This window comes from Natrix helvetica (assembly GCF_964273705.1).
Source record: "Natrix helvetica genome assembly, chromosome: 6".
In the NCBI taxonomy this organism is placed as follows: domain Eukaryota; kingdom Metazoa; phylum Chordata; class Lepidosauria; order Squamata; family Natricidae; genus Natrix; species Natrix helvetica.
Genome location: NC_138553.1, coordinates 31,355,108 through 31,382,643, shown reverse-complemented (window position 1 = coordinate 31,382,643; position 27,536 = coordinate 31,355,108). Strand labels below are relative to the sequence as shown.

General features: G+C 40.3%; 1 protein-coding gene across 7 annotated transcripts in view; it reads right to left on the bottom strand.

Annotated features, from left to right (window-relative positions):
* TNRC6B (trinucleotide repeat containing adaptor 6B) overlaps window positions 1-27,536 on the bottom strand; it is a 142,941-nt gene that overhangs the window by 71,120 nt on the left and 44,285 nt on the right. For 6 of the 7 annotated variants that reach the window (XM_081958127.1, XM_081958132.1, XM_081958129.1 and 3 more), the window contains 2 exons: window positions 6,320-6,407; window positions 1,714-1,735 (listed from right to left, as the gene is read on the bottom strand). In XM_081958127.1, the coding sequence (XP_081814253.1) occupies window positions 1,714-1,735; window positions 6,320-6,407 (110 nt within the window). Of the gene's footprint in view, window positions 1-1,713; window positions 1,736-6,319; window positions 6,408-12,754; window positions 13,728-27,536 lie in introns of those variants that run through there. The other variant, XM_081958131.1, reaches the window with a different exon arrangement.

The window sequence follows — 27,536 nt, the reverse complement described above, 5'->3', positions numbered from 1 at the left end:
ATGAAAAGCACCTCTTGAGTTTAATATCCTAGCACAGGATCAAAGAGCAAATTGGATTTCGTTAAGAAAAAGTGCCAACGTCTGTTAGATAACATGAAAGGACTTCTTTTGATATTTGAAGGGATGGCTTCTGAAATTAATTTGGTTGTTCTTCATGATATGTTTATGAAATTGACTCATGGATGGATCAAAAAAGATTTCTCAGATAAAATATTATTGATGCTGATTGGCTCCTACCCCAAAAGGCAGAATTCTGTCATAAAATCAAAAGGAGCTTCATCACAGTATTAGTTTAAGGGTGTGCACATTAATGAAACCACATTATTATAAGTTTGCTATTGTTATTTCCGCACTAAAATATTTCAGCTTATTTTTCAATTAAATTGTATAGCTTATATATTATATTGAAGGTGGAAAAAATTCTGAAGTTATCTTTTTTTTACATCTCAAAAACCTGGCATTTTAACAGGAGTGTGTAGACTTGTTATACAGCCTCTATAATTTGATATCTGATTCTGTATAATCCTTAAATGTCACACCATGAACAATCTGGAAATTTTTCAGATAATCCCACATAAAGCTCTTTGAAGTTCAATCATTTTGTAAGTAAGGCAGGAGTTACCAAATTCAAAATCTACCTACCAAATAAACAAACAATCAAGTTTGTCTTAATCAAGACTGAAATGATTTTCATTTCATCATGGTAAGTGTCAAAAACTGTTCTAGAACACAGAACTATGCTTAATTCTAAGAATTTATTTTCTTTACAGCATTGGTTAGTCTTATTTCTGGGCTTGTTGTTCTATTGAATAACATCTTTTGCTTTATTATTGTTTTGTCTGAATAAGACCATCGCATTTAAGTCACTCCAACACCATGTGTCAATATATTTATGGGAACTATGACTCCCATAGGACTTATGTTTCAAAAGATAGACTGTGCTTACCCTGTGGAATATAGTATCAGCTAGTTTTCAGTTTGGTTAATTTAGAATTTTTCTTCAAGCCATTCAGCAATGATTCCCAATAAATTAAAGAACTATTCTTAATTTCCAGTAAATTAAAGAGCTATTAAACCTGAGAAAAAATAGAGTTAAATCTCTCTTTTTCTAACTTACAACTATATTATTCAATTAAAAAGAATTATTTTAGGTACTGTGGTCCAGAAATTGAGAGATTGCGAGTTCTAGTCTCACCTTAAGACACAAAGCTAGCTAGGTGAGCTTGGGCCAATCATTTTGTCTCAGCATTAGGAAGGAAAAAATAACAAACCATTCTGAAAAAGCTTGCCACAAAAACTGCAAGGACTTATCTAGGCGGTCTCCCAAGAATTGAACATGACTGAATGGTAAAACAAATGAAAATAAAGTAGCACTCTTCAAAGACTGGAAGAACAAAACATTTCTCCTTTATATTGTAGAAAAAAATATAAATGTTCTGTATTCAGTTAATACAATAGTACTTTACATAAGAATAAGGGCTTTATTGTAAGGTTAAACCTGACTGGGTGACTTTGGGCCAGTTACCCTCTTTCAATCCAACTCACTGTTGCTTTTGCAGGTAAAATAGGAGGTGGAAGTTGTATTAGGTATATTCATTGCTTTGAGATATATATAAAAATAATAAATGTGGGATATGATTTTTTTGTAAGAAATAAATGATTTCTCAAAATAGCAAGAAAAGCTATAGCTTTAGAAACATTAAAGCTTCTTACCTTTGGTTTTTTGATCTGTGACCTATAGGTAAGAATAAAAACAAAAGTCATTCAGTTTTCATAAGTTATCATAGTTTTTAAATATCATTACCTAAATGTAGAATACTAAAACATACAGTGGTACCTGCCAATATTAAAATTTCAACCAGGCAACTCATTATTTCTATCAGTAGAGATACTGGTACTATATATGCATTTTAAAAAACTTTCATCTTTTAATGTGATGTAGCCATTATGACGCTGGGCTAGGACTGGGGAATCCCACATTCAATTCTAGCAACCATGAACACTCATTGAGTTACTTTGGGCCAGTTAATCTCAGCTCAAACCACCTCACAGAGGTGTTTTGGTGATTATATGTGTGTGTGTGTTTATGTGTATGTGTTACTGTGAAAGTCCGAAATCTGGTGAATGTCGACATTCACCGGTGAATGTCGACATTCACATAGTCGCTTGGTGTATCCGTGAAAGACCGAAATTGGTGAATGTCGACATTCACCGGTGAATGTCGACATTCACATAGTCGCTTGGTGTATCTCCGAAAATTCCCTTATCCTCTCGACACCCTTACCCTAATCCCCTTACCCTAATACCTCGGCTCCTCGCTTCCTTTGAAGCGTCTTCTATTCGCGGACTTTTTTTTTTTTTTTAAACCTGCGATCCTGCGCGGTTAGAACGAAAAGCAAAAGTAAAGCGTTACGCTGACTCGTTATATATCTGTCACCGTGAAAGACCGAAATTGGTATGTGTCGACATTCACCGGTGAATGTCGACATTCACCAACATTCACCGGTGAATGTCAACATTCACCAATTTCGGTCTTTCACGGTGACATATGTATATAAACTAATACCAAAAGAGAAATCTGTTCATAAACCATCCATATAAAAATCCAATCTTGATTATCCTAAACTTTGTTCATTTTAATAATAGGAGGGGGGAGGAGATATAAATGTAATTTAGTTACTGCTATTGTTAAATATACAGGCTATATAAATCACTTAGAGCAGTGGTTCTCACCTTTTTGTGCCATGGGCCACCAAGATTTAACTCAATATTTAAATCATAACATTTCTTCAAGCCTTTGTGAATCCCCTATGAGACATCATGGTCGCCCAGGGGTCCACAGACTACAGGTTCTAAGTCACAACTACTGACTTAGACATTTACCAGCACAGTATACCCATAGCTACTTTCTCTCTAACCCCAATATGGTATCTTGAATCACAATCCACCTCCTAGTGTAGTACATATCTTATCACAAGCCAATTGACTGTCTCTTAAACTAAACACTAATTTTTAAATTTAACTGATAAACCAGAAACATTATAATTCTAACTCCATTACCGTAGATTTTTAAATTAATACAAATTGTTGTAAAGATTTCACTGAAATAAGCCACTATTTGCAGACACTATTAATCCTTGCTTTTCTTCCAAACCATAATAAAAAAAGATCAGGCTGCTGTCAGTTCAGATGCCTGCTCTTTCATTCATTTCTGAATTACCATAACTTGCCATGAAATCCCAATTGAAAAATTATAACTATAATTAACCTCAAAATTGTGATATATAGTATGTTTACCAATTATGGTTGGAGAGTAGTAGTAATTATAATGTACTTAATTTAGATAGCACAATAAAGTAAACTGGGGGAAAAGGGCAGGAAACTGAGTCACTGATAGTGTCATTTATATCATATCTCATTATGATTTAACCACAAACTAGTATGTTACTCTTCCCATAAGTGGGAACAGGGAGAACTTACAGTGGATTGTTTGATTTGTTTCATGTATCGTACAAATTAAAGACTTGAGAACTCCGTTTTTTTCCAAGAACAAAAAAGTAAGAGAACCAAAGAAAACAACGAGTCCATCCATCAATTTCGTACAGGCAGTACTTGACTTACAACAGTTCATTTGGTGACTGTTCAAAGTTATGACAACATTGAAAAATGTTAGGATCTTTGCAGCACCCCTGTGATCAAAATTCAGACTCTCGTATTTATGATGGTAGCAGTGTCCTGGGATCATGTGTTTCCCCTCTGACAATCAAGGGGGAAGACAAATTCACATAACAACCGTGTTCCCAACTTAACATCCCCAGTGATTCACTTAACAAATGTTGTGAGAAAACTCGTAAAATGGGGCAAAGGTCATTAAAAAAATTTCAAACTTAGCAAGAGAAATTTGGGCTCAATTGTGGTCATATGTCAAGGACTATCTGCATTAAGTTTATTGACTTGTTTCTGTTGAAGAAATGGCGAGGAAATCAACATTTGTTCACAACTAAGCTGTATGTTTTCATCCTGTGGGGGCAGAGGTTGTGCAATTGATTTGATTGATATCCACCTTTTCTTTTCATGGAATCTAGGACTACATACATTTAAGATAACACTAAAACTATAAAACAAATACTCAAATTATTGAGTTCACCCTTTTTTAAAGCCATTTTTCGCCCTCCCCAGGCTCCAGAGCCTTTATAGGAGCCTGGAGAGGGTGAAAAGAGCCTCCCCTGCTCCCCCGGAGGCCCTCCGGAGGCTTCATGAGCTTCCCTGAAGCCTCCGGATTGCAAAAAAACGGCCCTACAGGCAAGCCGGAAGTTCGGGAACAGACTTCCGGAGGTTTGTTTTGACTACTCTGGAGGCTTCAGGGAAGCCTCCTGAAGGTCCCTCAAGCTTCCGGAGGGCGGGGGAAGCTGTTTTCGCCCTCCCCAGGATCCTATAAAGCCTCTGGAGCCTGAGGAGGGCAAAAAAAGCATGCAAAAAATGGGGGGGGGGTGTCACGCCTGTAGTGCGCGTATGCACTGGGGGGGTGTCGCACATTGCATTATGGGTGCTGCACGCCCGCACACTACCCCCCTGCGCTCCCCCCACTTATGGCACGCGAGCCAAAAAAGGTTCCCCATCGCTGTTCTATACGATGATTTAAAGCACAAAGATGGAAAATGTGCTAAGGTAGGACTTCCCTCAGCCCCTCTCTTATTCTCAATATAATCTCCTTCCTTTCTCCCTTCCCCCTCTCTGTTCTTTTTTCCTTCCCTCTTCATTCTCCTTTCTTCTTCCTTCACATCTTTTTCCTTTCTTGCTCTCTTCCCATCTTTTTCTTTTTCTTTCCTCTTTCCCTTTCTCCTTTCCTGTCCCTTCTTGCATGCTCAAATGCAAAAGGGGACACATTTCTCCTTTTGTTTTGTTTTTAGTGTGTTTTGCTAGTCCTCTGCCAGCGAAAATGGAGCTGGGGCCGGGGCTGCTGCGCACAGCTGTTCCGAGCTCCATTTTCGCTGGCAGAGGCACTGCGAACAGGTCCTAAGCACCTGTGAGCCAGATGGGGCCTGCGGACCTTGAGTTTGACACCCTTGGTTTATAACATAAGTAGTTATAGTAAACGTTGGAAAATGCCTGAAAATAACAACTAGGGTTAGACTCAAAAGGTGTCAGGCTAGATAGCATGTAGGAGCTATTTTATACAAATGCTGATGCAGGTACAGTTGAAAAATTAGAAGAATGCAGTGAGTAGTTGTTATAAATGCAAAATAGCTAAGATAGATAGAGCAATTGATAGCTATAAAAGCTATTAGCCAATGAAAAGGTGGTTCTTTCTACTAAAAACAAAGAAGCCTGTATGTGTTTATTTACAAAAACAACTCTTGAATCATTCTCTGTCTGTGAAACAATTATTACATATTAAAGTAATATTCTGAAACCAATGTTACACACACTGATAAGGTTACCTCTTAAAAAATCCCATTCTGGAGTTCTGGAAATATTACTAAAAAAGGGATATTTTATAGTTATTTCAGGATGGATTACAGGTAGTCCTCGACTTATGACCACAATTGATCCCAACATTTCTGCTACTAACACTTGTTAAGTGAATTTTGCCCCATTTTACGACCTTTCTTGCCATGGTTGTTAAGTGAATCCCTGCAGTAGTTAAGTTTGTAATTTGTTTGTTAAGTGACTCTGACTTCCAGAGTCAGAAGGTCACAAAAGGAGATCACATGACCTTGGAATGGGACACTGCAACTGTCATAACTATGAATCAGTTGTCAATCATCTGAATTTTGATTTTCACCGTGGGGACACTGCAATGGACCTAAGTAACTTTTCAGTGCAGTTGTAACTTTGAATAGTCTCTAAATGAACTGCTTTAAGTCAAGGACTACCTGCATTAGTTCATAACCTTTCTCTAAGAAAAGTAAGAAAATAATAACTATTTTATTATTAATTATTACATAACTAATTAAAATATATTATAATTTGCAGATATAAAGGGCTCCCCCTTCAAGTATTTCTTAAGGCCAAAATCAATTCTCTAGATTGGTTTTTTTAAAGCAATATTCTTCCCTTTTCTATTCAACTTACCTACTTACAAGAATAAGTAATATATTTTTAAGATAAACACACAAGCAGAAAAATATACATAGCAAACCATCACCTGGCTGTATGCAAAATTCAAGAGGCATGTTGTGTACAACGGGTTTTTATTGTGAGCACAAAACTGAATGAAGGCAGGACAAAGTAGAACATGGTAGAGGGCATAGAAGCAGTTATTTTAAATGAACTGCCTATTATAAAAATGAATACTGAATGACAAAGATATCCTTACCTTCTGAGTAGATTCCTTCTTTTTCTTATCCTCTTTTTTTCTTTTCTTGTCTTCCATTAACTGTTCTTCCTTTTCTTGCTCCTTCTCTCTGTTAAAAGTTTAAAATTAGAACTTATTCCTGTGTGCACTCTATTCCCAAAAAGAGTCTAATATATTGCAATACTGACTCTATATTATTTAAATAGAAATGTTTTAATCAATTATAACGTTAGCTGCTCTAAAATAAAACTTTGATAGAATTACTAAATTACCTTCATTTCTACAGCATCCTGTCCTACACTCCATGTATATATATATATATATATATATATAATTAATTTGCAAAAGTTTTAGGCAGGTGTGAAAAAATGCTGTAAAGAAAGAATGCTTTCAGAAATATAAATAATGATTGTTTATTTTTGTCAAGTTTCAAAATGCAAAGTGAGTGAACAAAAGAAAAATCTAAACCAAATCAATATTTGGTGTGACCACCCTTTGCCTTCAAACCAGCATCAATTCTCACAGGTACACTTGCACAAAATCAGGGATTTTGTAGGATTATAGTCAGGTGTAAGATCACCAATTATACCAAACAGGTGCTAATGATCATCAATGTCACATGTAGGTTGAAACCCAGTCATGAACTGAAACAGAAACAGCTGTGTAGGCGGCTTAAAACTGGGTTAGGAACAGCCAAACTCTACTACCAAGGGGAGGTTGTGAAAGACAATTTCATGTCATGGCAAGATTGAGCACAGTAACACGACACAAGGTAGTTATACTGCATCAACAAGGTCTCTCCCAGACAAAGATTTCAAAGCAGACTGGGGTTTCAAGATGTGCTGTTCAAGCTCTTTTGAAGAAGCACAAATAAACGGGCAAAGTTGAGGATCAGCCAAGGAAACTTAGTGCAGCAGATGAAAGACACATCAAGCTTATGGCCCTTTGAAATCGGAAGATGTCCAGTAGTGCCATCAGCTCAGAACTGGCAGATACCAGTGGGACCCAGCTACTGTCCGGAGAAGTCTGGCCAGAAGTGGTCTTCATGGAAGAGTTGCAGCCAAAAAGCCATACCTCCGACATGGGAACAAGGTCAAGCGACTAAAGTATGCACAAAAACATAGGAACTGGGGTGCAGAAAAATGGCAGCAGGTGCTCTGGACTGATGAGTCAAAATTTGAAATATTTGGCTAGAGCAGAAGGCAGTTTGTTCGTCAACGGGCTGGAGAGCAGTACAATAATGAGTGTCTGCAGGCAACAGTGAAGCATGGTGGAGGTTCCTTGAACGTTTGGGGCTGCATTTCTGCAAATGGAGTTGGAAATTTGGTCAGGATTAATGGTGTTCTCAATGCTGAGAAATATAGGCACATATTTATCCATCATGCAATACCATCAGGGAGGCGTATGATTGGCCCCAAATTTATTCTGCAGCAGGACAACAACCCCAAACATACGGCCAAAGTCTTTAAGAACTATTTTCAGCATAAAGAAGAACAAGAAGTACTGGAAGTGATGGCATGTCCCCCACAGAGCCCTGATCTCAACATCATCGAGTGTGTCTGGGATTACATGAAGAGACAGAAGGATGTGAAAAAGCCTACATCCACAGAAGATCTGTGGTTAGTTCTCCAAGATGTTTGGAACAACCTACCAGCCGAATTCCTTCAAAAACTGTGTGCAAGTGTACCTAGAAGAATTGCTGCTGTTTTGAAGGCAAAGAATGGTCACACCAAATATTGATTTGATTTAGATTTTCTTTTGTTCGCTCACTTTGCATTTTGAAAATGGACAGAAATAAACAATCATTATTTAAATTTCTGAAAGCATTCTTTGTTTACAGCATTTTTTCACACCTGCCTAAAATTTTTGCACAGTACTATATATAATGATATGAAACAACTGAACAAGCCAGTAAAGCAAAATAGCAGCAGCTGGGGCAGGGTAGTGGTGGTAGAGAAGCCACAAAAATATGCCTGCACCGAATAAGACATAACACAGAAAAGAGAAGCTCTTTTTTAAAGTATGCATCTCCAGAGAAAATTTACCTCATGTTGTCACTTCTCTATGGATCAGTTAAAGTGCTACCCACCCACCCTTGAGCTGGCAGGTGTAACATTTTCTGTCAATTCATATCCTACTTCTATTCTTGTTATTAGCAAGTAACTTGAGTTCTAATTTCAAGTGTGAGATGCATGCAATCCTCCTTTCTGAATACTACTGGAAACAGTCTGCCAATATCAGCACTTCTTACTGGGCCTCTTAGAAAATCAACTCCTAGCAGACTTCTTTTCAAGCTAAATCCACTGTGACCCTCTCCCCTGTCAGACAACCAACCGAGGTGGGGTTGAAGAATAAAGTGGAATGTTATCTCCCATTTTACTGGGCAACATTTCTCTCAAGGATATGCTGATTTAGCACAGATTAAGTCAAAAGAAGCTCAACCAGCAGATGATCTTTGGAGCTGCTCAGTAATGAAAAAAATCCCCTTTCCTCCTTTTATGATCTTGATTATCTGCCATGTGGGTTTGCTTTGAGTATGGGTTTACTGTTTTTACCCTTCCAGAAACTAGAGACATCTAATCTGCAGAGTCCAGTAGGTAGGATGCACAGTGGAAGAGCTCAGTGTGAAAACTCCCCCTTTTCTTAAAACAGAATGCAAGAAAATTGATCCCACTGCATACAATCACCTTATTCTGTTACAAATAGCAACTCATAACAGCGTCTGCACACCTTGAAATTGATAGAGTGCTCTTATCTTATGGAAGTTAACACCAATATGGGCCGAAATTGAGATGAAGACAATATTATAGAGGCACATCAGAGAAAAAGGGCTGCTAGGGAATGTTTATCCTATACTTAGAGATTCTCCTTATTCGAACTGATATGGACATTGCAATATGTTGCTCAAACAGCAGATGCTCCCTTGAACATTGTAGAGACCAAAGGGGACACAGTAATCCTTGATTTACAATCATTTGTTCAGCAATTGTTTGGGTTACGGTGGTGCTAAATGAAGGGACTTAAATCACTCCCCAAAGTTACAGCCATTGCAAACCCTCCAGTCATGTGATCAATTGTCAACTATTTGGATGCTTGAGAGTCGACCTACATTTACAATTACAGGGATGATTCAACTCTCCCCCCCTTATCTCCTCCCAACAATGCCTTTTTGGTCACCTGCATTTGAAGATCCCTGTCACCCTAGCTAACCTTTGCTGTCTTCTCACTCTGGTTGTTGACAAGCATGCGCACTTTGGTCCCTTGCAAGGCACCTGCTGATTGCAAAAGGCTTTCTTCCAAAGGTCAGTTTCTTTGCTGGAACTGGAGAACAGAGTTTCACTTGGCCAGCAGCTGCCTTGCAAAGGGCCCTGTGCAGGCATGCCTTGTCAGCAGTGAGAGCAGGAAGAGAGAGGTTAGCTGGGGCTGTAGAGTGCAGGGTGGTAGTGATCTCACGAGTTGAGGTTACTTGAAATTGTGTGGCTGGGGCTTCCTGAGCTTTGCACTGTACTGCTGGACCTGGTTAGGGTGGCTGAGACTTCCTCCTGGGGCAACTGCAGCTTTGTACTATATTATAGCTCAGGAGACTCCATGTGTGTACACACACGTACACACACACACACACACACACACACACACACACGTATATACTGTATATCAGGGGTGTCCAAAGTTGGGAACTTTAAGACTTGTGGACTTCAACTCCCAGAATTCCCCAGCCAGCCATGCTGGCTGGGGAATTCTGGGAGTTGAAGTCCACAAGTCTTAAAGTTCCCAACTTTGGACACCCCTGCTGTATATAGATTGAAAAATATTTTTACTGTTACTTATTTTATCTTGCTGGGCTGTGCTATGTTGATATTATCATTAATATAAACAGAAAGAGAGAAAGGAAGGAAGGAATTATACAGGAGAGTGATATAGAATTAGAAACTCCTGAGAGTAACAACAATACTTATTCTCTATCTACAAATTCCCCATCTTTTCCTAGAATTCTGCTCCACGTCTGAGAGTCAGGCAGTTATTTTTTTCTTTAGAAAAAACTAAGTATATAGAAGGAAGGGAAACCTGATACAAGTAGATCTAAGTCAAGTTAATAATACTGCAGTTGTTGCTTCCTAGCAGAAATCTAAAGGAGCCTCCTAATCTCCATCTTTAAGTCGTATATTTGAAATAATCGATATAAAGATGGCTCTTTTACTTATCTTTTAAACACATGTTTACAAATATCCATTTTTCATTTTTAAGTTTAAATTTAAACATTTAAATTGAGCAGTCTTCGACTTATGATTACAATTGGAACTGGAACGTCTGTCCTTACCTAAGCTAAGAAACTGCTGTTGTTAGGCGAGAACCTCAGGCTTCTCATTCATCCACATTCGTCTTCACTTCAACTCCTCCCACTTGCTTATCTTTCCCATTTTTATCCTTTTGGGTGCCCTCAATCTACATATATCCCTGCTGCCCCCTCTGTCACTAGACAAGGCAGCAGTAGTTCCCCAGGTGAAGGTGGAGCCATCATGGGAGCTGTTGTGTGCTGTGCAGATTTTACAACCCTATGCCTGTTTTCCAGGAGTGCTTGCCACACAAGCTGCAAAGTGCATAAAGTGTCTCCCAGAAGCCTGTGTCCCTCCCCTTCCCCCCGTTTTGCCCACCCCAAACAATGCATTTCATAAAACCTTCACTAAGACAGCCAATGCTGATTCTCCGCCTTGGCTGTTGATGGAGGGCACCATACCATACCTTGCCATGCCACTGCCTCCTTCCTAGCTAGGTCTGGCAAGCTCCGTTCAACAGACAAGGCTTTGTTGCACTGCTGCCCTCACCTTATCTCAAGGCTGCACACTCACCAAGTGCTTGGATCCTAGGCCACCAGGAGGAGGAAGAAGACAACAAAGGTCAGATGTGGTCAATAAGGGGCACTGGTGGTGGGCAGCAGGGGTATATGGTAGAGTGCATGGCAGAGATGAGGAATAGTAGGCAGATAATGGGAGTTGAAGTGTCTCTATAGTCATGCAGGTGGGCCTGACTTTTGATCATGTGATCACGGGGCACTGCAATAGCTGTAACTTCAGACATGGGTTGTAAGTTCCTTTGTTCAGTACTGCTTTAGCTTCAAACAGTCACTGAATGAATGGCCATATGTCCAGTGGATGTTCCAAAGGTGTTTTTTTAAGAGACAACTGGACTTTCTGGTTCCAAGAATGGATGAGAAGCGAAAAGTCTTCAAAAAAACCCCAGAAAGTCCAGTTGCCTCTTGAAAAAGCACCTTTTGGACAACAATAACCTGGATGACTGAGAATCTCCATACACATGTCCAGTAGATGTTCATACTTACATTATAATTCTTCAGTACAACTGATTTACAACTTAATTGTAAATGCAATTTAGAAGCATTAAAACTATTCCTCTTTAACAATAGTTAACAAGTGCTGATAAAATAAATGATTGTTTTTTTTAAAAAAAAATCAAAATCATTATGTCTTTAAGTCTCTTCCCTAGGTTTAACAAAGGTGACAAACTGTCTTTAAAGATCTGCTAGAAATAAGGGAAAATTTCAGACAATATTCAGAGTCTACTGAATCCTTGAGGAATATAGTAAGGATTTCACAGACCTGGCATGTTGAAAAGACAATGTACACAAACACAACTTGTAGAGAAATTACTTAAAATGAAGAAGGTTCCAGTTTGATGAAGCCACAGCATATTGGAATAGCGAAAATTTACAAAGCTTGCTGCAACTAGCGAGACAGAAATGCATGAAGCAACATTTGTCAGCTTATTATTATGTACTGATCTTTCCCATAGGATATTTTAAAATCCACCATCAGAGATCTTTCTTTTTTTAATATTAAATTAAAAATTACAATTACAACTAAAAAATGAAAAGAAAAAGAAAAAAAGAGCAAAATAAATAAATTCATAAAGCCTTGTCATTTCAGTTCTGATGCCAACAAAAAGTCCATTAAGGGTTACTAGAGGTAACAAAATGTATCTTTTAACCTTGATCAGATAAATCAACATTATGTACCCTTACTTTTATTGAACAATCTTTATCTTTATTGCCTTCCAATAATGTCCTAGTTTTTTATTTTTCATTTTTCTTTGTCCCATCTCACAAAATTCTTCAAAGCTTTAACAAGCCTCTTTTGTAAATCCAATATAAAAAAATTATCCAGATCATTTTCTTGGCTTGTTATTTGCATATCTTAATTATTGACATCTGCCTGGGGTTTCTTTTTTTTTCTTTTTGCATATCCAGTGCAGCATATTTTTCCTTGTGAGTTTTGTAGCCTGTCTTTTTAAATTCACTTTCAAATCAATGTCAATCTTGTTGGGTAGAATTGTTCTATCTATAGAGGAAGACACTTTAAAAATTAATTTCTTCATCTACTGTTCAAAAATATCCTTCAATTATTTAAAATATTAAATGTAAAAATATTTTGCTTCATTCCATACTTGTAATCTAGCTTTTCACTCTGTAGTGGTCATGAATTCGATTCTTCAATCCTTGAATTCAATTCTCCTTAATCCCTCCTTATAAGTCTCCGTCATAGATCTTTCCAAACATAGCAAGCTGAATAGAAATATATTTCAGTTCCCACCCAAGTCCCTCACAATAATTCATACAATTAATTTCACTTATTTTCAGTTCACAATAAGGTCAGTGAAGACTCATCATTTCTCTGAATCAGTTAACATTTGTGTATTTTTTAAATTAGTCACAGCTATAGTTTTACCAAATAACCTTTTATGTCTTTACAAACTGTACAAATTATTTGAGCTAATGGAATAAAGCAAAACATTCTAGCGCACTATACCAATGTGGCATGTGTTTATGTATGTGTAAATTTCACACTATAAACAGTTGAATCTTTGTAACTATTCTGAAGATAGAAACAAGGTACTTGTAATAATATAGCTGCAGAAATAAAGATCTTAGCACTATCTAATTTCTCATTAATGTGATATGGTATTTTATAGAAATTGAACAGAAGTCTGAATGCAATCCCTGGAAAACTGCTATTTTATTCATAAGAAGTACGGTAATAAGTATTAACGATCACTTAATATTTCAAGAGTTAACACGAGATATACAGTTTACACTAAATTTACTGTATTTCAATAGAAATTTTGATTCATTTTGTTTATCCATAGCCATACCTTAATTGGATAATTAATAGCAACCCAACCAAAATTGTGTACCAACATTGTTTGTAAATTTAGCTCATATCTTTATGGTTTTTTTAACTTTTGCATATGGTGGCAAAAATTGTTATTTCACCCTTTTTTTCTCTATTACTACAAAGCTTTATATGTATTTGTTATCAATAATATTTCATTTACTTAGTTTTCAATATAGTTGTCTGTTCTTCCATTTCTAATCAGCATCTATAACCACTGAGCTTACTTAATCTTTACAGCCCTCTGTAAACCGTTTACACAGTCAGCATATTGCCCCCAATAATCTGGCTCCTCATTTTACCCACCTCGGAAGAATGGAAGGCTGAGTCAACATTGAGCCTGGGGAGATTCAATTTGCCAAACTGCTGGCAGCCGGTTATCAGCAGAAGTAGCCTGCAGTACTGCACTCTAACCACTGTGCCATCACGTATCCATGTTCAATAAACAGGGCCAAATACACTGGACATTTTTTTCAAATGTTTTGCTTCTTGAAAAAGTTATTTTCATTTATTTTACTAAACTTATATGCCACTCATCTCGCCAGAGGATACTCCAGGTAACTTACAATCATTCAATTAAAATGCAATGTAAAGCATTAAAATAATAAAAGGGAACTTAAATTTAAAATTCAGTTTCGATTTGGATGCAAAGGAAGAAAGCAATGTGCACATGAGGAGTAGTGTGTGTGTGTTATTTATTCCATTAGCCACTTCCAAAATGCCATACCCCCATTGGAATGCCAAGCCAGTTGGCACAGTCATGTCTTCAACCCCTTCTGGAAGGCCAAAAGGGTGAGTGTGGATCTCACTTCAGGAGGCACAATACTTCAGACGGTGGGAGTCATGGTAGAAAAGACGTTTTTTCTGGACTTGCCAACCAAAATCCCTTTACCAATGGGGTCTGCAGCATACCCCGTCTGCCAACACAGGTGTGGAGGGATAGTCCTATAGGGGTGAGCCAGTTTCTTAAGATAGCCTGGATCTGTGCCATGAAGGGCTTTAAAAATGATAACACCTTGAATACTTTTTAAAAGTGGCCCCATGTAGAGCACATTATAGTAGTCCATTATGACAGACCCCTTTTAAACAAAACACAAATTTCAGAATGACTGTATTGCATAGTAAAGAGCTGCGTCCTCTTCACCGATGACATAAAATTATTTAACACCACAGACAATGTTGCTGCCCTACAAAGCGACCTTGACTATGTGTCAGAATGGTCACACAATTGGCAACTCCAAATTTCAACTAATAAATGCTCTGTCCTACACATTGGCAATAAAAATCAGAACACCAAATACAAGTTGTGTGGAAACAATCTCGTAGATGACCCTCACTCTGTCAAAGACCTAGGAGTACTCATCTCAAATGATCTAAGTCCCAGAGCTCACTGTAACAGCATTGCCAAAAAGGCATTAAGAGTTGTTAACCCAACTTAACCTTCTCCGGCAATAATGTATTGCTAACTAGGGCAAACAAAATCTTTGCCAGACCAATTCTTGAATACAGCTCATCTGCCTGGAACGCACACTGTATATCGAACATTAACATGATTAAGTGGGTTTAGAGGTATTTCACGAGAAGAGTACTCCACTCTTCTACTCACAATAGAATTCCCTATGCCACCAAGCTTGAAATTTTGGGCTTGGACAATCTGGAATTGAGTTGCCTGCTGTACGCTATGTTCCCTCTAAGCTGTGCGGGTGCGCGGGTGTGCACGTGGCAACAAAACACCGCGCAGCAGTTTCCAACAGCCGCGCAGTGGTTTTTGTAGTAGCTGAGAGAAGGGGTGTGGGGGTTGGGAGAAGGCATGGGATGGGCTCCCAGCAGTGGCTGCTTGGATTTGCCATTTGCGCACGAGAGAGAGAGGGGGGGGAGGGAGAGCGCGAGCGTGTGTATCCTTCCTTCCTTCAGCCCAACACTCTCGCTGGCATCCCGGCCAGACGAGAGGTACTGCAGAGGGTCTCCTCGAGTCTAGGGCAGCGAGTCATTCGATGGGAAACTTGCCTCTTGGAAGGAATGACCCAGCTTGGCTTCCGCTTCGTCTCTCCTGCCTCTTCTCTTCTCCGTTCGGTTGTTGGGCGGCAGATCGAAAGTGGGAGCCAAGCCGGGTCATTCATTCCAAGAGGCAACTTTCCCATCGAATGACTCACTGCCCTAGACTCAGGGAGACCCTCTGCAGTCCCTCTCGTCTGGCCGGGATGCCAGCGAGAGTGTTGGGCTGAAGGAAGGAGGGCCACACACTCTCTCTCTCTCTCTCTCTCTCTCATTAAAAGAGAGAGAGAGAGAGAGAGAGAGAGAGTTAATTAGTTGGTGAGCAGACTTAGCATTTTGTTAAGTTTGTTTCTCTGTGTGTTGTGTACATATACATGTCTCCATGGATGCAATTGTGCAAGCATTTTTTTTCCTCTTTAAAAGAATTTTTGGATTTCTCTTCACCAAACCTTTAAGACTGAAAGAGTTATAGTTGAAATATAAAGAGATTGTCAATTGCCATACTGTTAAATTGATAGGCAATTATGGACTATCTTGATTATATCCTCCTTAGAAAGAATATGCTACTGTATGGTGAGAAAAAGATCAAACTTCATTCCATGGAAACCCAACAAAGTTCATAGGGAGGGTTTCTTTCTACGATGGGCTTTTTGGGTCAACAGTGAATATCAGTTATCAAAAATGTAGGTAGCAAATTAAGCAGACAATAGGCAATTACAAAAAGGGAAGACAACTTTCTGAATTCTGTTTCTTTGCACTTAGTGACTTATAGACTAATGTTCTGAAAACCTGACCTAAATTACTATATATTTTAAATAGCTGTAAAGCTATGCTGAAAAAGTTGTTCTCAAGGTATTGTGATAAAATCAATAAAAAGAAGGGAATTCTTGATGAACTTAAGGAGAAATGAGAGTATTGGATAGTAAATGGACAAATAAAATTACCAATCAAAGAGTATATTTGCACCTCAGGGTTGAAATGAGACGTTCTCTCTTACTCTTTCCTCTTCCTCTCTTCTCTCTCTCATCTTCTTTCTCTTTGTCTCTCTTCTCTTTCTTATTTTCCATTTTTCCTTCACTTTCTCTCTCTCTTCTCTCTCCTTTGTCTCTTTCTGTCTCTCTCATCCTTTCTTTGTCTCTTTCTCTCCTTCTTTCCCACTCTTCTGTCACTTTCTCTCTCCTTTTCTGTCTTTCTGTCTCTCTTCCCTCTTTTTTCTTCCTCTCTCCCACTCTTTTATCACTTTCTCTCTACCGCCCAACCTGTCCCCATATTTATCTTCGACTGATCATGTTTGCAATAATTTACCTTTTCTAAATAGGCGCAGTTCCCTTACCAGACCCCTCGCTCATTCAAACACACACACACAACCATTTTTCTCCATTCCAATTCGGATCCTATAAATCAATTGCTCTGTGAAACATCTGTGAAAAAAATTCAGGTGCTCAGGCATGAAAATGTGCCGCTCAAACACTATACTCTTCCGCCCACACTGAAAAAAAATTAGAGGGAACATTGGCTGTACGATCTAAGCATAGTACACAAAATTGTCTGCTACAATGTTTTGCCTGTCAACAACTTCTTCAGCTTCAACCACAATAATACACGGGCAAACAATCGATACAAACTCAAGGTAAACCTCTTCAAACTCAATTGCAGAAAATATGACTTCAGCAAGAGTGGTCAACGCCTCGAATGCTCTATCTGACTCCGTTGTTACAGCCTCAAGCCCTCACAGCTTCAATCTCAAACTGCCTACTGTGGACCTCACCCTTCTTAAGAGGGCCATAAAGGGGGCATACATGAGCACACCTGCATGCCTACCGTCCCTCTGTCACCATTTATCTATACTTACTTCCTTTGTTTATACCTATACTTATCTTGTACATGATTGACAAATAAAATAATATTGAGAAATATGGTTATATTAATGTATTTAACTGCATAATATTTCTAACACGGTGCATGAGTTCAATAGGGCTAAAAGTGTTAAGCTGCTGGTTTTTGTTTGTATCAGTGTTTGATGCATCTCACAGTGTCCAATGATAGTCAGCCAGCACTGATGGGATTCCAGTTGCCCTGATACCATTTTTTCCACTGTGGTAATGTTTTTGTGAAACCTTTCAGCATGTTCATCACTGAGTTTGGGGAAAGAAGTCCAAGTGTGTATGCAGAAAATGAATCTTTAGTGACATGTTGCACTTCAAGGCCTTGTATACTGTAAGACGTTTGTCAACCAGCTGAATGTAGTTTGGTACATTTTAGTTGCCAGGAAAATTCAATGACATCCTTGAATGTTTCCCAGATGAGTTTTTCTGGTCTCACTAACAGATCTTTAATCCGCTTGTCATTAAAGTTGTGTCTGCTCTGATGGGCGAACAAAAATGCCTTCCTTAACCTCGCGTTAGTTATTCTTGGAAACATCCATTTCAAAAAATGAAAATCTTCACCTTCCTTCGTCATCACATACACTTTTTCATCAGTCCTAGTTTATGTGAAGCACGGGCAAAAATATATTTGTCGGGTCAACAATAGGCATACGTTCCACTTTTTTCAGTCCTAAAACCAAATTTTTCAAAGTGGCTATTTCTTATTAATATGACTCTCTTGCATGGCTATCCCATTCACAACGTGTTACAATATGTAACAACAGTACTTGGTATATACAAGCTGCATTCCAGAACCAGAACCTCCACTACTACTTTTAGATCTCCACAGATATTTCAAGTTCTAGTTGATATACAGGATGTACTTCAACAACAGTTCTATGTGTTCATATATTTCTTTCCTGTGCGCAGCATAATCAACAGATACAGGATATATATTGCTGCTGTGTAAAATGATTTCTATAAAATGCTATGAGTGAAGCTAAATTGCAGGATTTAAAAAAAAATGCTGTTATGATTAATCTAGGAGAACTGGCTTTTAAAACCAAGAAAATATTTAAAGGCACACTCTTCCTCTTTTTTGAATACTGAAAGTTTTTAAAATATATTATGGCCACATCTACAAATGTGATATGTGATTTGCTATATGTCAGAAAAAGTGTACATATAGACAAAGTTAACTGTATCAAACTCAACTTTTATATTGTTGAAAGAAATGTCCTTCTGGGTTCGGCTCCAAGTGGGGAAAAAGACACTGGAGACATGGAGGCTGCTTGGAAAGATGGTTTAATGGTGGACAGGACCACATGGCCCGAGCCCTGAACAGAAAAGGCGATCACATGCTTCAATGTTGGTGGAGAAGAAGAGAAGGGAAGAGAAGGGGTGAAGAAGGGCTTGCAGGGATTTTTATAATCTGTTCTGCCCCACCTATCTGTTTCCTGTTCCTGTGTAAGAAATGTATTCTGATTGGTTGCCAGACTCACATGGGCCCATGCAAGGGCAACCCTCTAGGCTGTTTTGAATCCAGGTTTGATTGAGTTCAGATGCCATGTGGTCAGTTGAGTAAAGGCTTATTATCATGCCTTCATTGTCTCTTACACTGAACTCTACACCCATCCCCCTGGAGCTGAACTCTTTATTATGTAAAGTGGACTAGCTTGGCCTTCTTAATGGCCCATTGACAAAGTTGGGAAGTTGCAGGAATTTACTCTGTGTTTAAAATGTGTTTCTCCCTTTTCCACATCCAGGAAAATATAATATTCTGCCTTATCAATATTTCCTAGGATATTTCATTTTTCTGGGAGAGGGCTAGGTGATAACTTCCTACAATCCCTCCTTTTTTTTTCAAAACATGTGAGTGGAACGCACATGTTTTTGACAAAAGATAAAATTGGTCAGATCAAGGAAACTTAATTTTTCTGATGGAAAGGCATTGAAAGAGACAGCAGAAGGATCCCTTCAGTTGGCTCCCAGAGAGCTTTCAACCATGAAGGTCTTAACAACCAGGGCACAATTTCTGGAAAGAAATTTACAATATCCAATTTACCATGCCAATTATTTTCAGATGGTTGATATCACTTTCTGTGAGCTTCCAGACAGGGTACAAGCAACCACAAATCCCAAAAATCCTTCACAGCCATGGTTCTGCCTTTTAAAGAAGTACAGGCTACCCATTTTCAGGGGATGGTTCTTTAATCTGCCCTAGCTCTTATTTTAGGGAGGCCAAATTGAGTTTAGCTAGTGTGCAATACAAGCTATTTAGTATTTTTAAAACTACACACAATGAGCCCTGGGATTCCTCCTCCTGAGACCACCAGTGCACCATGTCCTGCTTTACTGGGCAACATCATTTTTTTTTGGGGGGGGGGGTTGGAGACATTTTATAGTTACAATTACCTCGAGGGCACACAAAGACTTAGACATACACACACAGAGACAAAGAGGGCATAACAAAACTCATGAATTTCACAAACAAAATCATTCCCACCCTGAATCTCAGTTAAATTGGGGAAGGCACAAATCTTAACAAACAAAAACCACGTGGTTGCATAGAAGACAGAGAAAGAGACAGACAAGAGAAAAAAGAGAAACATTTCAACATTTCCCTTTTCTTTTAAGTACCTTTATGTAGCCAAATTAGTTTTCCTGCGTCATCTTTCAGCAAAGCCCATTTCTCACACAATTTCCTTGCTCTCAGCCAAAATCTTGGCATCTAAGGAAATCTCCGAGGGCACTTCTGGCCACCCACGAGCTAACGCTTCCCATGACCCTTTACATGCAGGGCTCACTTTGGCCTAGCCGGGTGCCACCCGCCGTAAGTTTTCGGAAATAAAAAAAATTCCGGGAAGGACTTCGATTCCCTCAACGAAGTATTCGGCCCCTTTCCTCGTAGGGAATTCTGCTAAGGTTTTCCAGATCCAAAAAGGTGATCTGGGGAGGACCTCTGCCCCTCTGCAGTTAGTACTAGCACCTCCTTCTCTCTTTACACACAATGGGCCTTTGCTTTTTTCACAGGACAAAAGCAGCAACAACAGCAAAATGCATTCACTTTTCCATCCATTTTCACACACACTCTCCTTTCCCTAACAGAAGGTCCATGCTCTGGCCTGACCCTAATGCTTTCCAGGCTCTCTTGGTAAAACACACAGAGGAACCAGGATCCAGCTGTGATTGGGAGAAAGATTTCATCACTCACACACATGCAGGCGTACACACATTTCCACGCTTTGCCATGCTTTAACATTAAATTTTAGAGAATTAAAATTTAGAGGTACTCACCTTCTTTCCAGGCAGCCTTTGAGCTCAAACTCAAAACCCCTTTAAAACCTAGATCCAAATGGCTAAGGCCAAGATAAAATCCACCCACAGACTCAATGGGGTCTGTGCCGGCATGGGAGGCTTACCTTGGCCATATCCATTTGTTAGGCTAGCTTGGAGTCCCATCTGTGGGTCGCCAATTGTTGGGAGAAATGTCCTTCTGGGTTCGGCTCCAAGTGGGGAAAAAGACACTGGAGACATGGAGGCTGCTTGGAAAGATGGTTTAATGGTGGACAGGACCACATGGCCCGAGCCCTGAACAGAAAAGGCAATCACATGCTTCAATGTTGGTGGAGAAGAAGAGAAGGGAAGAGAAGGGGTGAAGAAGGGCTTGCAGGGATTTTTATAATCTGTTCTGCCCCACCTATCTGTTTCCTGTTCCTTTGTAAGAAATGTATTCTGATTGGTTGCCAGACTCACATGGGCCCATGCAAGGGCAACCCTCTAGGCTGTTTTGAATCCAGGTTTGATTGAGTTCAGATGCCATGTGGTCAGTTGAGTAAAGGCTTATTATCATGCCTTCATTGTCTCTTACACTGAACTCTACACCCATCCCCCTGGAGCTGAACTCTTTATTATGTAAAGTGGACTAGCTTGGCCTTCTTAATGGCCCATTGACAAAGGGCAGGAAGCTGCAGGAATTTACTCTGTGTTTAAAATGTGTTTCTCCCTTTTTCACATCCAGGAAAATATAATATTCTGCCTTATCAATATTTCCTAGGATATTTCATTTTTCTGGGAGAGGGCTAGGTGATAACTTCCTACAATATAATAAAAATGAAGAAGCAGAAACATCTGGAAAATAGCTATAAATCGGACTCTGAAAAATTTGATTACTTAAAAGTATAATTCCTCTCTTTTATCAAGAACATCAAATTCAAATTCTACAAACTGATGATCTATTGCTGCAAACCATAGTGATATTGCTCCTTCTAGTGTTGTATATTATTACAGTAATAGTTAAAAATTCTTCAAATAGTGGAATAATTTATTTCAATTAATTTAACAGGTAGTCTCTGTTTAATGACCACTCATTCAGTAATCAAAGTGACCACTCATTCAGCAACCAAAGTTATAACAGCATTGAATGAATGGTACTCACAATTGGTCACTGAAGTTCCAGCTGTTCCAGCAGTCTCGCCTGTGGTCATGTGATTGTGATCTGGGTGCTTGGCAACCAGATTGTACTTTGTAATGATTGCAGTCCCCTGCAGTCACATAATCATCTTTTATGGCCTTTGCTGCCAGCTTTCCACATGCACAGTCTATGAACGGTCAGGGAAAATCAGAAATCTCTTTGGTAAGTTGTTTGCACCCTTCACCACCCAGCAGCAGCCATCACCAGCTCTACCACACTCTGGAGCTGCCTGCACCTGTCAGAATGGCTACTGATGCACCCTCCCCTGCTGGCACCAGCCACCTCAGGCCCTACCACACCTTAACTGCCTACCTGTAAGATACCTGGGATTTGCTTAACAACCTAACAGCAGCAAAAAGAGGTGCTAGAATTTCTGTTGCTAAGCCATGCAGTGATGCAATGTCATGCTTTATGACTGCATTACTTAGCAAAAAATTCATATCCCAATTATTGTCATTAACCAAGGACCATCTGTAAAGTGTGCATAGATCTACCAGTTAATTTAAGATTAGCTGACAGCCAATTCCCGATTTTGCCTTCAGACAAATTCTTCCTTTCACAAAAAGGAACCATTGAAATTCTAATGTTTTGTTAATTAACTAATTGTATCGGCCATTGGAACCCCTGGGGCAATATGAGTCTTGTCCTGTTATCTGAATCAGCAGTAGTGAGGTTGCTTTGTCCTTTGCACAGAGGAGAAAAGTAAGCAGGCAAGCAACAGAGAACAGGTTTTGTGTGGGCTAATGGTCAAAGCAGAGATGAGAACAGGAAGTACTGAGGGGATAGATGTACAGCTGGCAGGTAAGAAAACAGATAGGCAGGACAGGAAAAAGGAGAGGGAAGGAAATAAGAGTAGGTACTGTAGAATAGGGTCCATCAAAATTTAATACCAATGTTTTAGAGGATTCCACAGGCATATAGAGGTCTGTCTGTTCTGGACTAAATGAGACAGATAAGTAACCATTGGCAACAGTAAATTTTCTTCAGTATTTCTAACATTATAGAATAAGAACAGAAACCTATAATTATATTTGGTCATATTCAAAAACCTTATTTCATTTAATGTTAGAGTTGATGGTCAAACAAATCTTTTGTGGCTGATAAGGCTCTATAAATGGATCAAAAATGCTGTGGAATCATTACTGATACCTACACCTCTGTACAGAGTAACAGGCATTTTGAAGATCAAAATTGATCAACTAATGTCTGTTACTATTGTTCTAAACTGGCTGACAATGTACATGGCTTCACAAAAAAATGCTAATACAGCTCTTTCTCCCATCTAACAGTGTTGTGATGGGTAGAGAAGATTTAATCCTTTGAACATCTGTTTTCAGGACAAGGGCTAGATTTATGAGATTCTTTTTTCTATATTAAGTTAGAAATGAAATATTCTTTTTTATTAGTTGATTCATTTTTGCACTAGAATAACTATAGGGAGGGCAACAAAATAATTAGTAATGTCTTTCTCTAGATTTCTTTCAATATGCGTACTTTAAGGGATAGGGAGAAATCATATGCTTTCTAGCAGTGTACATGAAGTTTTAAAAGAGAAAGAAGTTCTTTCAGGAAATAGAAAGTCTACACTAACAAGAATATAAAGTAATACAAACTCTCGCAAAAAGTATAAGGTATAAAATAAAAATTACAAAATAGAATAAATACATGACAAAAAAGAGGGGCAGGGAAGAATATGAATAATTCTAAACATATTTAAATGAGAAAACCAATATTGAAGTGAAGGGACAGTCCAATATTTCATTTAATACCATAGAAAATCTTTTTCCATGATTGGTTTCTGAATGAAAGATATAGTTGAGTGAGGATGATATAAGGATTACAAAGAAAATGGTCTATAGTAATTGTTTGCATCTATCTTTACTATAGAAGATACAAACATGAAGCCATATTGATTTTCTAAAAAAAATTTGAACAACTAAAGTAAACTGAGGTAATACGATATTTTAAGACATCTTGGGAAACTACACTTGTAATAAATAATTGTGTCTAATGGCATCCATCCAAGAATTCCTTAAGAAATTAAACATGAAAAGACCATTGGCATTACCTGAACGGTAGTTCTCTGTGAGCTGCAGGAGAATCCAAGCGTGGATATAACTTCTATCTGCCCAAAGACTGAGTTTGAAATCTTTGGACATGCCTCCTTGGCTGGACTGCTTCCAGTTTCTCAATGGAGGCATAGTCCACAAGAAATGTTGTCCAGGTCGTGAAGATGTATCCTATGTGGACGCCTGATCCAGGCCCTTCGGGTGGGATTGGATTCTCCTGCAGCGCGCAGAGAACTACCATTCAGGTAAGCCCAAGAGTCTTCCTATGAGCTGCTTGGAGAATCCAAGCGTGAGATATACACAAGCTTAGTCTCAAGGGCGGGGGAAAAGCTGGTCCAGGGTCCTCTCCGCTAATGAACCCTTTGAAGGACCCGTCGTCCAAATGACCCCTTGGCCGAGGCGAGTGGGTCCAGCTTGTTATGCCTGACAAAAAGCGATGGTGAAACCCAGGTCGCAGCTCTGCAGATTTCCTCCACTGACACCTGTGTAGCCCAAGTGGCAGTTGTGGCTGCGCTTCTAGTGGAGTAAAACGTGATACGACCTGGCACCTGTTTGGCTTGCTGTTCGTAGGTCATAGCTATGCAGGCCTTCAACCATCGACCGATTGTGGAAGGCGTTACTTTCTTGCCCATAGACATGGGCTGGAAAGAAACAAAGACTGCTTTTCAGCCCTCTGGAAGGAAGCCGTCCTTTTAATATATTGACAAATCGCTCATCTGATGTCCAATTTATGCCATCGTTTTTTAGTAGGATGGCTGGCTCCTGGGCAAAAATCCGGTAAAATGTCCTCCTGGGACCTGTGAAACCAGGAATTCACTTTAGGAATAAATGATGGGTATAATCTTGGAATGACTCTGTCAGGTCGGATAATACACAGGTCCTCAGGAACCGAAAATTCTGCTAGCTCTGAAATCCTCTTGGCCAAGGTAACAGCCACGAGGAAGGCAACTTTGAAGATCAGAAGGCTGAGACTTGCTGTTTTCAATGGCTCGAATGGAGAAGTCAGAACCTGTAGAACGATGGAAAGGTCCCATGAAGGGTACTGATGTACCACCGGTGGCCTGAGGATCGCTACTCCCTGGCTGAGAGAGATCCTGTCTTTGGGTATTCTCCAAGGGCATGACGCAGATAAGCTGACCAAATCCGTGAACCTGTGGCATCTCTGCCAATGACAAGGAAAACCTCCGCCCCCTCTTGATCACCTTCCTGACTACCCTTGGGATGAGGGGAAGAGGGGGAAAAGTGTAGAGGAGGCCCTGCGGCCAAGGGCTGCGAAGAGCGTCAGTGACTTCTGCTCCTGGTGTCTGGAACCTGGAGAAGAATCTCGGGAGATGAGCATTCTCCAGTGTGGTGAACAGGTCCACTGACGGTGAACCGAACCTCTGGGAGATGTGCTGGGACAGATCCAGATGCAGGGACCATTCCAAGTGGTCGATTGTGGTCCTGCTGAGCCAGTCCGCTCAAACGTTGGCTGTTCCGGATATATGTTCCACCCATATGGAGGGGATGTGTCTCTCTGCCCAGAGACCCAGTTGTTCCACCTCATGCATCAGGGCCTTGGAATGAGTGCCATCCTGACGGTTTACATGTGCTTTGGTGGCCACATTTTCTGGGAGCAGGAGAACATGTCATCCGGGTATTTTCTCCTGGAACAGGCATAGGGCCAGATGTGCTGCCCTGAGGTCCAGCCAGTTGATGTTGTTCTCCAACTCTTCCTGCGAACACTACCCCCGAGTCATCTGGAACTGGAGACGGGCACCCCAGCCAAAAAGACTGGCGTCCAAGGTGACCATCACATGGTTGGGTTCTTTGAAGAGGCGCGAGGCCAAAAGGAGGCCGAATTCACGCGCTCCGGCTCTCCTAGCCTCTTGCGGTAAAGGAAAAAAAACGGCCTGGTGAAGCTGGGGGCCTTGCGGGAGGCCTGCGTGCACTCCCCCCTTCGCGCTGCTCGCATTAACGGCAATTTAAAAGTGCAGCGTGCAGCAGCAGCCTGAATCAAGCGGCGGCTTCTCCGGCGGCTTTTAAGCATCTTGCGGTGCCGACGCTGCCTTTCCTGGCGTCCAGGAGCGACTGCCGAGCCTGAAGGTGTCTAGGAACTGGTGCCCCCGCGATCCTGAGGATCGGGCTAAGGCTCCGCACCCATGGGGGGAAGGATTGATGCCCCACAGGGCCCTCCTCACCCGCCCCGAGGCAGAAGAACTGTCCCCTGGGACGCAGCTGCAAATTTAGAATTTAGTATATTTTAAAATGCTCAATTAGCCAAATCCGAAACCAGATTGAATAAAAAGAACAAGTTATTTCCAATTATTTCGTACCTACACTCAATTCTCAAGTGATTGGACCAAGAGACTGAGAGTAAACTGGGAAGGAATGGAAGGAAGGAGTATTTAAGAAGTTTACTCTGAGTCTTTGGACCAATCAGGCTTTGAGAATACCCACATGTGACCACTCCCTCTCCCCCACTGGAAAATGGCTGTCTACGAGGGTGGGGCGAGAATCTGCAGTGAACCCTCCTGTAGGTAAGATCTTTTTATCCTTTGTTTCTACTAAGATAGGATCTAAAGCCTCCCCGAAAAGGTTGCCTCCCTTGAAGAGGGCTGCTAGATGCCATTTTGAACTCAATGATGAAGCCAGGAGTAATGACAAGAGGTCATGTTTGATTCCTAGGTTCTAGAAGCGAACATGGCCGCGTTAAGCATGACGTCTGCAGAAAATTCAGTGGCTGCTGTCAATTTATTTATATTATGGCGCAGCCTAGTCTCCTCGGGGGGAACCCTGGCTAACAGATGACACAGCCAAAGGAGGGAGGCCCCATTAAAGAAAGAGGCTGTGGTAGCTGCCTTAATAGCCCATGCCAAGGCCTGATGAGTTTTGTGGAAGGCTGTCTCCACCTTCCCTCCACCTTCATACCTTCCATGAAGTCAGAGGGAATGAGAGCCGAAGAAGTCAGAGCAGGTACGGGAGCATAGACCTGGGGGTATTGGAGTAGCTCCTCCAACTTTGGACCTACTAAAGCCGTCTATCGCTGCCACTAGGGGCTGCAACAGAGTCTGGCTGAACCCACTGACGTTGGATCACGTCAATGAACAATTGGGGGGATGGAACTATATCCTGTTCTGTTGTAGGTTCAGTGAACAGTCATTCACCCGGGTCCTGAGGTTCTATGAGCGGGTCTGTGGAACTGCCCTCCACCCCCAAATTGGTTGTGGCTGTGGCCTTATACAGAAGAGGCTTAAAAAGAGATGTACTGAATAAACCAGTGAAGGCCTCTTTGTCTGGGGCTAGGCCCTCATCCTCTGACAACTTCTCCTTCCTCTAATATAGATTCATTGCTGCAAACCAACAGTCTAGGGCAGGGGTGGGGAACTGTGGCTCTTTTGCGACTTGTGGACTTCAACTCCCAGAATTCCAGAACCAACATAGCTGCCTCAGGAATTCTGGGAGTTGAAGTCCACAAGTCGCAAAAGAGCCACAGTTCCCCACCCCTGGTCTAGGGGAATGATGCCCTTTCAGAGATACTTGTTCTTCCTCCACTTGAATTTGTCTATTGCATGGGGGGCCCAGGGCAGGATGAGTGGGAGAAGCTGGCTACGATGTTGGAGTGCTGTTTCTACACCTTGGACAATGGCCTCCGAAATGTACTTATGCACCTCT